This window comes from Meles meles, chromosome 8, assembly GCF_922984935.1.
Source record: "Meles meles chromosome 8, mMelMel3.1 paternal haplotype, whole genome shotgun sequence".
NCBI lineage: Eukaryota > Metazoa > Chordata > Mammalia > Carnivora > Mustelidae > Meles > Meles meles.
Genome location: NC_060073.1, coordinates 61397131 through 61411819, shown reverse-complemented (window position 1 = coordinate 61411819; position 14689 = coordinate 61397131). Strand labels below are relative to the sequence as shown.

At 49.5% G+C, this 14689-nt stretch overlaps 1 protein-coding gene across 2 annotated transcripts; it reads right to left on the bottom strand.

Annotated features, from left to right (window-relative positions):
* Positions 1-861: 861 nt before the first annotated feature.
* DNAJB13 (DnaJ heat shock protein family (Hsp40) member B13) lies at positions 862-14332 on the bottom strand. 2 transcript variants are annotated; one of them, XM_046016685.1, is made up of 8 exons: positions 14265-14332; positions 9192-9295; positions 8072-8233; positions 5418-5575; positions 4257-4370; positions 2935-3048; positions 1976-2052; positions 862-1389 (listed from the first exon to the last, which is right to left on the bottom strand). In XM_046016685.1, the coding sequence occupies exons 1-8, from the start codon at positions 14330-14332 to the stop codon at positions 1236-1238; spliced, it is 951 nt and encodes a 316-aa protein (XP_045872641.1). In that variant the 3' UTR covers positions 862-1235. The 2 variants fall into 2 exon arrangements, with proteins under 2 accessions (XP_045872641.1, XP_045872642.1); XM_046016686.1 differs by lacking the exon at positions 14265-14332 and having other exon boundaries at positions 8072-8288; positions 9192-9280.
* Between the last annotated feature and the right edge of the window lie 357 nt (positions 14333-14689).

Here is a 14689-nt window from a genome sequence, read left to right as displayed (position 1 = left end):
TCAAAATACAATGAGATACCACTTCATACTGGTCAGAATGACTAAAACTAACAAGTCAGGAAACAACAGATGTTGGTGAGGATGTGGAGAAAGGGGAACCCTCTTATGGTGTTGGTGGGAATGCAAACTGGTAGAGTCACTCTGGAAAACATCATGGAGTTTCCTTAGAAAGTTAAAAATAGAGTTGCCCTATGACTCAGCAATTACACTACTGGGTATTTACCCCAAAGATACAAATGTAGTCATCCGAAGGGACACCTGCACCCCAGTGTTCATAGTAGCAATGTCCACAACAGCCAAACTGTTGAAAGAGTCCAGATGTGGGACACCTGGGTGGCTTAGTTTGTTAAGTGGCTGCCTTCAGCTCAGATCATGATCCCGGGGTCCTGGGATTGAGTCCCACATCGGGCTCCTTGCTCAGTGGGGAACCTTCTTCTCTTTCTGCCTCTGCCTGCCACTCTGCTTGCTTGTGCTCTCTCTCTCTGACAAATAAATAAAATCTTAGAAAAAAAAGAAAGAACCCAGATGTCCATTGACAGATGAATGGATAAAGAAGATGTGGTACACACACACACTGGAATATTATGCAGCCATCAGAAATGAAATATTGCCATTTGCAACAATGTGGATGGAAATGGAGGGTAGTATGCTAAGCGAAATAAGCAATCAGAGAAAGACAATTATCATATGATCTCACCGGTATGTGCAATTTAAGAAGCAAAACAGAGGATCATAGGGAAGAGAGGAAAAAATAAAACAAGGTAAAATTAGAGAGGGAGACAAACCATAAGGAAACAAACTGAGGGTTGCTGGAGGGAAGAGGGATGGGGGATGGGGTAACTGGGTGATGGGCATTAAGGAAGGCATGCAATGAACACTGGGTATTATATAAGACTGATCTTATATCACTTAATCACTGAGCCCTACCTCTGAAACCAATAACACATCATACATTAACTAATGAATTTAAATAAATTTTAAAAACCTGAACAAGGACCCAGGTTTTAGAGTTCCTACACCTTGCCCTCTCCTCTGCTCACAAGAAAGAGATACATGAAGCTCCTTTTCCTCCAACACAGTCTCCTGGGTGCAACTGGTAGGTAGGAAATAAATCTTTATTGTGTCAGTTTAAAAGTCCCATGCCATCCCATCCTCACCTCCCATCTGTGCTGTGGGCTGGCTCCCCTGCACATCCAGCTAGCCTCCTCCACGCACCAGCCTCCAGTCCACAAGAGTTATGTCAGCAATGCCTGTCGCAGCATCTGTTTCTTTTGGGGTGTGAGGCGGGTGGGGAACTGGATGTCGAAGAAGATGAAGAGATCTCCCTTCTTAGTGGGGTCCTCGGGCAGCGGCATCCCCTCACCTGGCACCTTCTTGAAATACTTGGGACTGAGATGTGAGGATTAGAGAAGGGAAATTAGCGGCCCCCCAGAGGAGCACTTTGACAGATCCCAGGCTTCCTTTGCTCGCATAACTTCAGGCAAGGGGCAGTCAGTACGGCTTTCCACCACGGGGCTCATTTCAACCAGAACGGGGTGGGGGTGGGGGGACTGGCTTGTTCAGACAGCCTGCCCCCTTGACAACCCTTTTACACTGAGTCTCTAACAGAGGGTTCCAGAACTAGAGGTACCACCCTGGATTGGGATGCTGAGAGGCTGAGTAAATCTTCCCATGCAGAGGGCCTTTCCTGGAAAGGACTTAAGGAATACAACTCAGAACACTAATGAGAGGTTCAGGAGGAGGAAGGCAACCAAGATTGTCCAACACAGGGGCCCTCTGGGCTCTAAAGTGGCCTCATGCAAGTTAGAAAAAGGCACTCCCGTTTACCAGGTGACTGCAGCTTGGCCAGAGGTGGGGCTGGATTTCAGGTCTCTCTGGCCCGGACTGAACGGCACGGGGGCTGCCCAGCGTGCCACTACCCTCCAAGGCCCAGGCCAGCCCTTTTGCTGACTGGGGCCCAAGCAGAGGCACTCACTGGACAATGTCATTGATGGGGATGTTGAGCAGACGATCGTCTAGGGTCTTCACCTCCACAGTGCAGCAGGTCAGGGCCTAGGGGACACGAGGGCCAAAGGTGGGAGTGGGGGAGGTCACCTTGGCCTTTCTGTTTAGAAGGAACTTTCTGAGCTTATTCAGTGCCAGGCCCTGAGTCCTGCCTCAAGGAGGCACAAGGCTGTTCAAGGACTCACAGGAGATCAAGCCAGGCAACTAACTACCTGCCTGCAGGAGCTCAGTCTGCTAAGTAAGACTGAGGATGACATATGTTACAATAGAATGAAGTCAAGGAGTCTGCGGGAGCCAAGGAGAGGTCCCCGAACCATTTTGGAGTGGGACAGGAGGGCGGCCCCATGGTGGCGGTTGGTAAGGGTGAGAAGGAGCTTGCCAGGGAGACCAGGTGGATACAGCATTCCACGCAGAGGGCGTAGCACAAACAAGAATCCGGAGGTGTGATGGGCAGGAGCTCCAAGGAGCTCCGTGGTCAGAGTGCACGGGGGGAGATCCGCAGGGGCAGAGTGTGGAGGGCCCTGAACGTCATAGGAGATGCTGAGACAAGCCAGTGGCACAGTCCAGTAAGTACGGGGAAGAGCCTAGAGAACTTGGGAAGGGAGGCAGGAGGGCCGCCAGAGGGGTCCTGGGCAGACGCAGGTGCTCACACCCAGACTGAGAGATGACCAGACCAGGTGGCCGGACTGAGTGAGTGACTGCCTGCAGGTGCGGTGGGGGAGGGAGGGCAAAGCCTAGGGCAAAGCCTAGGCCAGTGCTATTCTGTGCTTGGAGTCTGAGGACACAGAGGGGCCCTGAAGACACCACAAAGATTCTATGTGCTCTCCTCACGTTCTGAAGGCCTACCCCATGCAGTGGGGGGAGTGCAGAATGCGGCCGGCTTGCTCACTCTCATCTGCCCACCTCTTCTCCTCTACTTTGCCCACTTACCTTGCCCAAGGGAATGGGGTTCACAAAAAGGAGGTTGTCGTTCTCCCTGCGGAAGCGAGGGTGTAGCTTCTCCTTTACGATGAAGATGATGTCGGCTGGGATAATGTTGGGGCCCTGGGCAGAGGAGGCTAAGGGTTGACAAGGGCTAATTGGCTGTGAGCTACTGGCCAAGTTCCTGCCTCTACTGGTCTCCATGTCTTCATCTGAACAATGAAGAGATTAAACCAGGTTTTCTGGAAGGACCTTTACAGTTTGTTTCCATATCCTCTCCTCTGAGAAGCCTACTCGGGTGAGTAGCTCCAGCCCCCACAAATACTTCTCCTCTATTGAGCATGCCCAAAAGGATTCACTCAGCTGGAGGGGGACAGGGGCTTCCTCAGGTGGTGGGCAAAACTCTGAGCTGCAGATTTGAAGACAACTTCCAGCAAGCCTCTGTCCTGCCAGGCTTCATTAACTGGGGGGCAGCGACAGGCCCATAGTCCTCAGCGTGCTCCGGACTGTGGTAAAGGGAACCCAGAGGCGGGAGACCAGAGAGGCCCTAACCTAGGTGGGGAGGTCAGGGGAGGCTGCCCACAGCTGGGAGCATTAGAGCGGGGTCCTGAAAGGAGTGTTTTGGAAGTAGATGTTTTACAGGTGAGAAAGGGAGCAAGAAGTATCAGCCAAGGAATTAATCTCTTTCGGCTCTGAAAACACCAACACTCTGCCTCTTCTCAGACTTAAGGATTCAGCATGCCTTGAACAATAATTTTATATTTTTATTTAAATAAGTAATTATCATTAAGATATTAAATAGTATTAAAATTATTATTAATAAGGGGTTTCTGAATAGCTCCTGTAGTTCAGCTTTATTCAAGAAGCACTGAAGGGGCGCCTGGGTGGTTCAGTGTGTTAAAGCCTCTGCCTTCAGCTCAGGTCATGATCCCAGGGTCCTCGGATCGAGCCCCGCATCGGGCTCTCCGCTCAGCAGGGAGCCTGCTTCCCCTTCTCTCTCTGCCTGCCTCTCTGCCTACTTGTGATCTCTCTGTCAAATAAATAAATAAAATCTTAAAAAAAAAAAAAAGGAAGCACTGAAGAAAATCAGGAAGAGAGAGCTCTTGTTCTCTTGCCCTAGGCAAATCCCTTCCCTCTCTGGGTCTCAGTTTCTTATTCTGCAAAATGGGGAAAAGCCCTGAGTGGATACCCAGGGTCTCCCTACCAGACTAGGGCTCACAGGGGCAGGAGAAAGCATTGCCTCCTTCCCCCTCAGTCTTCCCACTCCGTGAGCAAGCCCAGGCGACTGACACTAATTAAGGATGGATCCTAGTCAATTCCCTCCTTCTCACCTGGTCCCCTTCCTTCTCAAAGGTGATCCGTGTGCCCTGCCTCCAACCAGGTTTCACATCAATTGTGAGAATCTTGTCCTTGATGGTAGAGGAGTACCCATCCTCGTTCAGCACCTGCAGCCAGATGGTGAGGGGGGTGGGGAGAGGTTTGCTGGGAATTTCCCAACTGGCCTTTTCACATGAGGAATATGTTCCACTGGTTCTGTGCTCAGGATCATTCCTCTAGCAACAGGGAGAACCTTCCCAGAGCCATTCCCACTCTCACCCCATTCACTGGAACCAAGGACTTATAATTCCAGGATGACAGGCTATGTCATAGGGCTGGGGTTTGAGATGCCAAGTGGTCACCATGAGTTGATCAAGCCCCCAACTCCTGCTAGAAATCACGTGGCCCTGGCCACTAACAAATGCATAGTGAACATATACCCAGGTCCTCTCTCCAAACCCAGAGGCTCTGGCCATGAGGCGTCTGGGAGGTCTCTTAATCATGAAGAGAGAAAGACCACAGAGGTCAGCATATTCGAGCATTCCCTATTACATCATCCATCCATTTCCCAATCACATGCCCAGACGGGTGCCATCCGTGGAAAGCATGGCCATTGTTGGCATCTCCTCTTGTGGGGAAAGGTGCTAAGAGTCTTGGTTGTGTGCCTAGCATAGGGTTGGGCCATGGGACAGGGCCAACCCAAGGACTGACTGCACCCTGGGGCACCGAAGGTCTTCAATCAGACTCCTTGGGGACTGTCCTACAGTCCACCCTCCATGCCCACACTGTTTCTTCTTCCTCATGAGGCTTACACACTGATGAAGCCCTGGGGGTATGGCCTGTAATGCCCAGGGGGCAGAATTCACGGGAGACTGCACATTCAGAGCCCAACTTCCCACAGGGATGGGGATGAACTGAGAGGAAAGGAAAGACTCTGTCCCAGTTAGGAACACTGGAGAGGAGAATCCTGCACAGGACAGAATGGGACTAATACCTTTGATTGTCCCTGCCAACTTCAGATTCTAGAATTCTATTATCCTAGGTCTCCAAACTTGAGATTTCATGATTCCATCAGAGACCATACCTGAGGTCTCCAGTGAGGACAGGGAGGAGGTTACTTGTAAGACTGGACAGGATAGGTAGTGGCTACCAGTAGGAGCAAGACCAGCACTCACCCTTCGGGAGATCTTAATTTTCTTGGTGCAGCCGAAGAATAAGTCCTCCAGGGATAGGTAAAGGTCTCGTTCAATTGGGGGGTCTTGTTTCTTGACTCCTCGGCCCCGGAGCCCCCCAAAGTTCAAATCCACCTCATTTCCTTCTGCATCAAAAAACTCTGCAGGAGGTGGGGAGAGGAGAGGAGTAAGAGAGGCTATTTCCAGGGACCTGGATGCATAGACACCTTCACACATACTTCTTCAGTCCCCAAGTGTAATACCCAGCATCTCATTCCTACCTTGCAGACTCAGACTGTTAGGCCAGGTCGAAAAGTTATCCTCAATTGTAGATCCAATGATTATCAATCCTTGCCACTTCCCACTGCTTCAAACCTCCCACCCCACCCTGTTTGGATAGTCCCACACTCTCCTGACTCCTTTCCCCCTAAACTTGGGAAATACCCCTCGATGCTGGCTGTCTCAGAAGGGAGAGGAGTTCCCTCTGGTGGCAGATCCTGGTATGCCAGAAATGACTCCTGTGGTTAGTTGGCCGCTGGGAGAGTCATAATAAGCATTCTAGTCCTTCCTACCCTTCCCCAGGAACCCCTTTCCCTCATACAGCCCAGCCCAATACCACTAGAGACCCCAGACTCAAGTTTCTATGAAGTCAACAGCTGACAAATTTGAGAGTTCATCACATTTTTTTTTCTTCTCTTTTCTCCCTGCCCAGCTCTATACCCATAACCCCTCTTGCTGCCCTTCCATCCCAGTCCAAAGAGCCCTTGCCTCTTGACGTGCTATGTAATAGTTTGGTTCCGGTTCTTCTGTGCTTGGGTTGGAGTAATAATGCCTGATCTGCCTTCTACCATTAGGATTAAATAACAAGATGATGAAGAAGAGCTAGACGTTGCTGAAAGCTTACTCTGCAGCGGGGGCTGGTGTCAGCGCTTCACATGGTTCTCTCAAGGGGCAGAGAGGCCAAAGAAAATGCTCACAGCCCCACAGTCCATCTGGACTCGGACAATGTGACTCTAGAACCTGTGCCCTGAACCACGTGTTTATCACTACATGTGAAGCCCTTTGTGTAGAGTCTAGGTTGCTATCATAATTCAGATGTTTAGGGCAAGGCCCCACTGAATGTGTGCCCTGCTGTGATGTGCTAATGAATCAAGAGGCCTGTGAATTACCTGGTCCCCTCTTGTATAACTGAATTCATTCATTCACCCCGCAGCTACGGTGTACGGGGCTATCGCCACCCCAGTAGCCAGGTCATAGGAAGGCCTCGTCCCTTGGCCCTGCAGGGAGATGGGACCCGAGAATCCCTGGGGTGAAGCACTGAAGCAGTAGAACTTCTTCTTCTTTTTTTTTTTTTAAAAGATTTTATTTATTTATTTGTCAGAGAAAGAGAGAGAGCACAAGCAAGCAGGCAGAGTGGCAGGTGGAGGCAGAGGGAGAAGCAGGCTCCCTGCCAAGCAAGGAGCCCAATGTGGGGCTTGATCCCAGGATCCTGGAAACATGACCTGAGACAAAAGCAGCCACTTAACCAACTGTGCCACCTAGGCATCCCGGCAGTATAGCTTCTGAGCACTGCTCAAGGGACCCCAAACCTTGTAAGCGATGCCCCTATAAGCTCTGGGTTGGCTCCTCCGAGCTGTCTCTTTTCCATGCGCCTGTCCCTGGGAGAGACAGATCCCATTGTACAGTATCTTTCAGTCTGCAGAGCCCATGTTCATAATGGCTTTATAAAGCCCTTATCTCATTTGATAATGACGGGTGAGGAAAGAACTAGTACAGCCATTTACCAGGAAGGAAGTTAAGGTTTCAGAGCGGAGAAGGGATTTGCCCAGAACCACATAGCTCGTAAGTGGCAATGTGTGGATCTGAAACAGGCCTGACCCTGAGTCCCTGCTTTGTCCAGTCACACATGCAGCCGATGAACTTAGCTCCCTCTGGCAGACAGGAGAAGGCAATGCAGGGTCGGAGGGGGCCCAGAGGTAGACAGACAGTGAGCTGTAGCTCACTTGATATTAACATGGAGAAAAGGAAAAGAGAACTTCTGAAATGCAGAAAGGCGGTGGTGTAGCCAGGTGGAGAGGCTACAGGGGGACAGGCAATGAAACCGAGCTTCTCTGAGTCGCATAACTGAAGCCAGGAAGACAGGTCTGAGGGTGAATTGTCCTTGCAAGATGATCCTGAGCCTCAGAAATCAGCTTTTTTTCAGTTTGTCGGGATGTGGGATGGTTTACACATCCATCCATGTACTCAGCTGACTAACACATGCTTGTATAATGAAATCTGATGCAGCTATTAAAATGAATGAAACAGATCTGTATACAATATGGTACATAATAAGATCATCTCCAAGATACACTAAGTGAAAAAAACTCAGCGTGTACAATATCGTCCTCTTTCCTTAATTAGGTAAAAGGCTTATGTAAACATAAATATATGCCATAAATGCACAGAAAATTTCTGGAAGGATACATAAACTGTTAGCAGTAAGTGGCTGCTTCTAGAGAAGGAATAAGGCTGGACTTTATTTCTTCTTTAATACAATTTTTTTAAAATCAGGCACTATATTTATTTCTTAAATAAACAAAAGGATTCAAAGAAAAGAAACCTTTTATAGCTCTGTCCTTTCCCAGTAAGGCAAGTGGGGAGGTGGGGCCTCTTACCACCAAAGGGGTTGTCTCCTCCGAAGAAATCATGGAAAACCTTTTCAGGGTTGCCGTGGAAGACGTAACCAGTGGTCCATGGGGTCTGGGCTCCATACTCCAGGGGAATCCCGCCCTTCAGGCCCTCCTCTCCAAACTTGTCATAGATGCCTCTCTTCACAGCTGTGGACATGTTGCACCTTGAGGAAGGGGCCAGTCTCGGGGACTAAGATAGCTACTGGGCTGGGAAGCAGATGAACACAGGGTGGAGAGAAAGGGGCAAAAGCAACCTTATTTCTAACGTGCCTGTTGTCTGGCAGTCTTTCAAAGGAGATCTGAAGAGTCAGGTGCGGAATCTCATGGTGGGTGCATCTAGGTATGGGCCTGTAGCCTGGAGGAGAGCCAGAACGGTGGGGAGGACTGGAGGAGGGATCTAGAGATTAACAGTCAGGATACTGTCCTGGAATCTGGCTAAACTCATCATCACAAATACAGTTTTAGCTGGGGCACATAGAATCCTAGCACCTTGAAATTCTAGAATCCAAGAATCCTAGAGCTCCCAAATTCTAGAGCTTTGAGGACTAAGGACTCCAAAGTCTAAGGACTCCAAAGTCCTGAGAACTCAGGACCAGAGAAACCTTTGTGATCCGGCCATTCTTCAGCACAGGATCTGTAACTAGTCTCTGAGACAAGACTTCAGGGATGTCCATGCAGGTACTGCCCAGGGCAGAGGGGAGGAATCGCTTTCTATACTCCTGGTTTCAGGAGATTTCTGAATTACCAGACCCTCCATGCCCCTTTATAGACATGCTCTCTTTGGCCATCTGGGAAGAGTAAAGGGGCACACCAGCTTCAGTCTCACCTTCCTGCTTTGGCAGCAAGCATCTCACTGTGCGTATCCCTGCGGGCCCAGGGTGAGTGTGGGGGCTGTGGGGACCTGCACCGGGTCCTGCCCCTCTCGGAGACCAGCTGAGCAGATCAGCCTTATCTCGGGACTACTGAGATAGGCAACTACTTCTTTGTGCTGTTTTCTTTCTAAGTTTGTCCAGACTCTGGGCAGGAAGAGGAATGCCTCCTCTCTGTTGGGCCCCCTCAGAAAGCCCAAAACCCGAGACCTGAGGAAGATAGTGGAGTCACTCACGGTCGCTCAGCACATCATAGGCCTCTGCTATTTGCCTGAACGTCTCTGCTGCAGATGGCTCACTGGACTTGAGCGGGTGGTTCTTCAGGGCCAGCTTCCGGTACCTGGAGGAGGGAGGATTCATACCCGTAATAGCAGCTGAAATGGGCCCGAGGTGCAGGCCATGGCTTAGAGCTGACTCTACTGTCCATTGCTTTGATGTTCCCAGCTATAAAGTCTGGACTGTGGTAGCCAAGGCGGCCCATGGCTCAGATGCCCTTGAAGAGGGCCCAGTGGGGAGAAAGCATAGCTGCCCGCCCTCAGTGTTTGTGCTGAAGCTACCCCTCCTCCACCTGCTCCAGCTAGAGCCCAAGCATGGTGAGGATATTCGTGCTGGTGCCTCCCTGTGGGACACAGGACCCCTCCAACCTACAACCTCTGCCTCGGAACTCCTGCTGATCGGCCAGGCTGAGCATTTTCTCCAGCTGACTCCACGGCCCTCCCCACTCAGCTCCCCCACCACAGGCATCAGACCTGCACTGGGGTCTGAAGGCCCTCCCTGCTCACTCCTGCTCCCCCTTGACCCTCACACGTGCCTCTACCAATACATTTCTTGCACATCGAATCCTGTCTTGATGTCTGAACTGACCCCTAGGCTTCTTGGGAAGATCAGGTAAAATAAGGTGTCAAAGGGCTGAGTACAGAGAGGCACTCAGCACACGTCGGGCCCTCTGACTGTCTCCTGCTTCTGTGCTCATTCCCTGCCCAGCTTCTGTAGCTGCCCCATCCCACCACTCAAGTGAGGCAACACCTACAGCATCTGAAAATCTGTACCCTCATTGTCCGGGAGGAAAGAGCTGGCATGGACTGGGGGATTTGTGGCGTTGATAAAGGGACCACTCACCAAAGTGTGGGAGATAGGGAGGATAACCATAGGGGATGGTGCTGTAGCCCAAGGTCAGGAGCACTGAGGGACGCTGACGCCCCCGAGCCTATAGGAGTGAGGGGAGGGAGAAGTTCATGACATCCCACGGAATTGTGTGTGGATGGGGGCCCTTGGCAGGAGCCGTCATCTTCAGTTAAGGAACATAGCCAACCTGAAGGGCCCTCCTAGGAAGGGAGCTGGGAATAAAGACCCCAGCCCCTCTCTCCTCCCTCCCAATCACCTGTCTTGGGCTCTCTTCAGCCTGATGCATCAGGAAGTCTGACCCCAGGGTGTCTACTGATGCAGTTCAGAGGGCCCAGCTCCCAGCACCATCTTGGTATCTCCTCTCCAGTGTCCCACAGGCCCCACAACTCAATGAGCCCAAATACAAACACATTCTCATTTCCTCATTTTTTGCCCACTTACCCAGGCACTGCAGCCAAAAAAACTGAACATTATCAACTCCCAGGTTCTTTGTCCCCTCCACCCCCAGCCCACCCGTTACCAAGGCACGTCAGTTTTTCTTTCTCCCCAATGTTCTCTTCCTGCCTCTTCATCCCTACAACTATTGCAGAACCATGGTTTCCTGTTTCTAGTGCTCCTCCTCCCCAGGCTTTTTGGTGTGCTGCCCCCTGACCAAGTCACTCTCTGGCCTAAATCCTCCACTGGTTTCCCCTTTGTCTTCAGCATAAAATCCAAATCTCTCTGAGATTCAAGCCTCTGCTTCTCTCTCTGGCCTTCTTACTCACAGCTTTCTCTCCCTACTCCCATGACCGCTCCTGACCTTCTGCCCAGGCTCCAAACTCCCTACACTGCGTTGCTCATGTCTGTGACATTTACTCCCTTCGCCTGTAACACTCACCCCTCCCCAGTCCCTCCCATCACCCACTGGCACATTTTCATTCATCTTTCAACACACAGCTCAGGGTCAACTCCTCCAGGATGCCTTCTCTAACTGCAACCTCCATTCTGGGTTAGAATCCTCGTTCTGAGTCCCCAGTGCCTTCCATCCCTAAACTTAGTACTTGGTGCTCCTGCTGGTTATTGACTGGCTTGTCTCTCCCACTAGCATGATTTCCTTGAGTTACTGTGTCTGGTTCTGTGTCCCTGGTGCCTAGCTCTCTGAGCAGCAGGGAGTAAATGAATGACCCAAAGTAACTGTCCCACAAGGCAGCCCATCTCAGGGTGGGACGGCTCTGACTTTGAGGCAGCATTTCATCTTACTGAGTGAGGCCTGTTGTCCTGTAACTCTGAAGGTCTTAACTCTGCCCCTGGAGGCCTTACAGAGAGTATCGGTTTGTTCTACCTTCAGAGACTTGAAGACAATTGTCATGACCTCTGGCTTTGAAACCAGCCCTTCTCAGTTACAAAGGCCAAAGTCAGTTATGAGGAGAACTGAAAGAATATTCTATCAATGAGTAAAAGTAAGTGGGTTTGAGAAGAGTTCCATTTTCATATAAACTTGAGTAGTTGCAAGTTTTGCTTACAACCATCACTGTTTTACCGAGTGGCCAAGACGGAGGTGAGTCACAGCTCAGATGTAGCAGCTGAGACCAAATGAGAGACACTGAGAAGGGAAATAGCTAGACAATTAGGAATCATCGTGGTGCTTTTCTTCATTATATACATTCAGCATTTTGAGTGGGGGAGGTCAAAAATCTAGGTACTCCTGTATGGCACTCATCTCTTTAAACTGTTACAAGAGAGAAGGGTTAAGAGTTATTGTTTGAAATACACGTGGTCCTTTTTAATCACTCTATAGGGCCTGGTTTGGGGGCAAAAGATTGCTGGGCATTTCATGTTCATTATCTCATACAATCCCATATTAATACTAGAACAACCTTTATAATTATTAATTTTTAAGATTTACTTATTAGAGAAAGAGCATGAGAGAGAGCACAAGCAGGGGGAGGGGCAGAGTGAGAGGGAAAAGCAGGCCCCCTGCTGAGCAGGGAGTCCAGTGTGGGGCAATCCCAGGACGCAGGACCATGACCTGAGCTGAAGGCAGATGCCCAACCCACTGAGCCACCCAGGTGCCCCTGTTTGTTACTGTTATTTTAGAGATGGGAAAATGGAGGCTCAGAGAGGTCACTTTGTCCATGTCACACAGCTAGCTGGTAGGAGAACCTGGATTCAGATCTGGGTGTTTCTAGTGTTTAAGTTTGGCTTATTTTTCTGCACTCCAACTCTTTATGACCTCTTCTTAGATGACTCCCACTGGCCAAGGAGATGCTCTGAACTGTGGGTGACATCACACATTGTCCTGAATTATTCTGTAATTGTCTCATGAGTCTGTGTCTTGTTTCTCAGCCACGCTGTAGACTCTTTCCACTTAGCCCACAATTAATGCCCTACAGGATACTGGTTCTGCTGTTTACTAGGCACATGGGCTTGAGATAATAACAGCACCTACCTCTCAGGGTTGTTATAAGGATTAAATGAAATAATGATGGAAGGTTTTCAGAACAGAATCTGTACATTCAATAAATGTATCACTACCCAACCTTAATTGTATTATCCCAGATTCCTCCCCTTTTCCTTACCCTCCAAAGATCTGATTAAGAGCCAAGTCAAGGGGCGCCCTGGGTAGCTCAGTGGGTTAAGCCTCTGCCTTCAGCTCAGGTAGTGATCTCAGAGTCCTGGGATCGAGTCCCCCATCGGCTCTCTGCTCAGTAGGGAGCCTGTTTCCCTCTCTCTCTCTGCCTGCCTCTCTGCCTACTTGTGATCTCTGTCAAATACATAAATAAAATATTGAAAACAAAAAAGAGCCAAGTCCATTCTCTCTCTTCTCACCAGCCCACTGTCCTGCTTCAAGCTTCATCTTCTTTTTTCTTTTTTAAAAAGATCTTATTTATTCATTTGAGAGAGAGAGAGAGCACATAAGCAAGAAGAGGGGCAGAGGCAGAGGGAAAAGTAGGCTCCCTCCTGAGCAGAGAGCCTGATGTGGGGCTTGATCCCAGGACCCTGGGATCATGACCTGAGCTAAAGATGAACGCTTAACCCACTGAGCCACCCAGGTGCACCTAAGTTTCATTGTCAGCCTTGACTATCATGACAGCCCCTGAATGGGGTCCCTCTACTTCTAAAATAAACTTCCACAATACTCTGTACTTCCCCTTCTGTAACATTCATCACACTTACGACTTACTCATTATCTGTATTCATCAACAAAATCAAGCTACTTATCTGATTCATGATCATATCTCCAGCTTCTACCACTGCACCTAACCATAGGGTAGACACTCAATAACTATTCATTTAAAAAACACATTTTTTTTTTGAGAGAGAGAGAGAGTGCATGTGAGCAAACAGAGTGTGTGTGGTGGCAGGGAGCAGAGAGAAAGAGACAGAATCCCAAGCAGGCTTGACACCTCGTGTGGAGCCTGATGGAGGGCTCAATCTCATGACCTGGAGTTCATGACCCAAGCTGAAATCAAGTCAGTGCTTAACTGACTGAGACACTCAGGTGCCCCTCAAAAACACTTTTTTTTTCTTCAGAAAAATGTATATTTTGGAAATGGACCACTAAATCCCCAAGACCTGATGAAAGTATTGAGAAAAGCAGTTCAGCATAAAAAACTCATCTGAGGGGCGCCTGGGTGGCTCAGTGGCTCAGTGGGTTAAAGCCTCTGACTTTGGCTCAGGTCATGATCCCAGGGTCCTGGGATCAAGCCCCGCATCGGGCTCTCTGCTCAGCATGGATGGAGACTGCTCCCTCCTCTCTCTCTGCCTGCCCCTCTGCCTACTTGTGATCTCTGTCCCTCAAATAAATAAATAAAATCTTAAAAACAAAAACAAAACAAAACAAAAAAACCTCATCTGATGGCCAGAATAAAATTTGAAACACACCCATCTGGACAGGTCACTCTCCTTTTTTTCAATCCTTTGGTTCTCCATTATCAGAATAAAGTTCAAATGTCCTTTGTCCTGACTTTTATTGCTAGGAAAACCTCCTGAGCAATAGGAGGTTACCTACCGCTTAGGAGGTAAAGGATGATGGATTGGGAACTCTGACCGAGCCCAAACCTAGAGTATAGGTAAGCAGGAAGCAAGAGAAGGAACAAGGTTTATCTTGCCTGCCCTAAACTGTGCAAGAAAGTTCAGTTTGGAAGATAAAGGTGGAGCCTTCCTGGCACTCCCCTAAAGCCTCACTCCCGCCCTGAACTTACGCCTTCTTGATCTCGGCATCCTCTGAATTTGGAGTGACCTCAAGCACGGAGTAATAGTCCTGGCCCATGGCTGCCTGGCAAGGCACCCAGTTGTATAATCCCGACTCCAACAGGGCTGTTAGTCTGCATTCTCTGGTTGCTCCTGACAACCGCACAGGGGCACTCTGGGAGTGGTAGTCCTTCCTGCTCAAGCTAACCACGTGTTCAGTTCTGCCTTACAGAAGAGCCAAGAGAAGAATTAGAAGAGTAGGGGGCTGATTCTGTGACCCTGATAAAGGGTCACTCAACTCAGAAACTCTCAACTCAGTTTTTAAGGAAAGTAGCAATTAGTTTTAATTAAAACTTTTCAGAACAGGGATGCCTAGGTGGGGCAGTTGGTTGAGGGTCCGACTCTTCAGGTCATGATCTCAGGGTCATGAGAACGA

Bases quoted from the DNA above. Each gene is read 5' to 3' on its own strand.
- DNAJB13 (XM_046016685.1), bottom strand. From the start codon at position 14,332: ATGGGCCAGGACTATTACTCCGTGCTTGAGGTCACTCCAAATTCAGAG. The intron at 5,576-8,071 runs GTAAGAGGCCCC...CACCTCCTGCAG, and splicing joins AGGAGACAACCCCTTTGGTG to AGTTTTTTGATGCAGAAGGA. The intron at 4,371-5,417 runs GTGAGTGCTGGT...ATCTGGCTGCAG, and splicing joins AAATTAAGATCTCCCGAAGG to GTGCTGAACGAGGATGGGTA.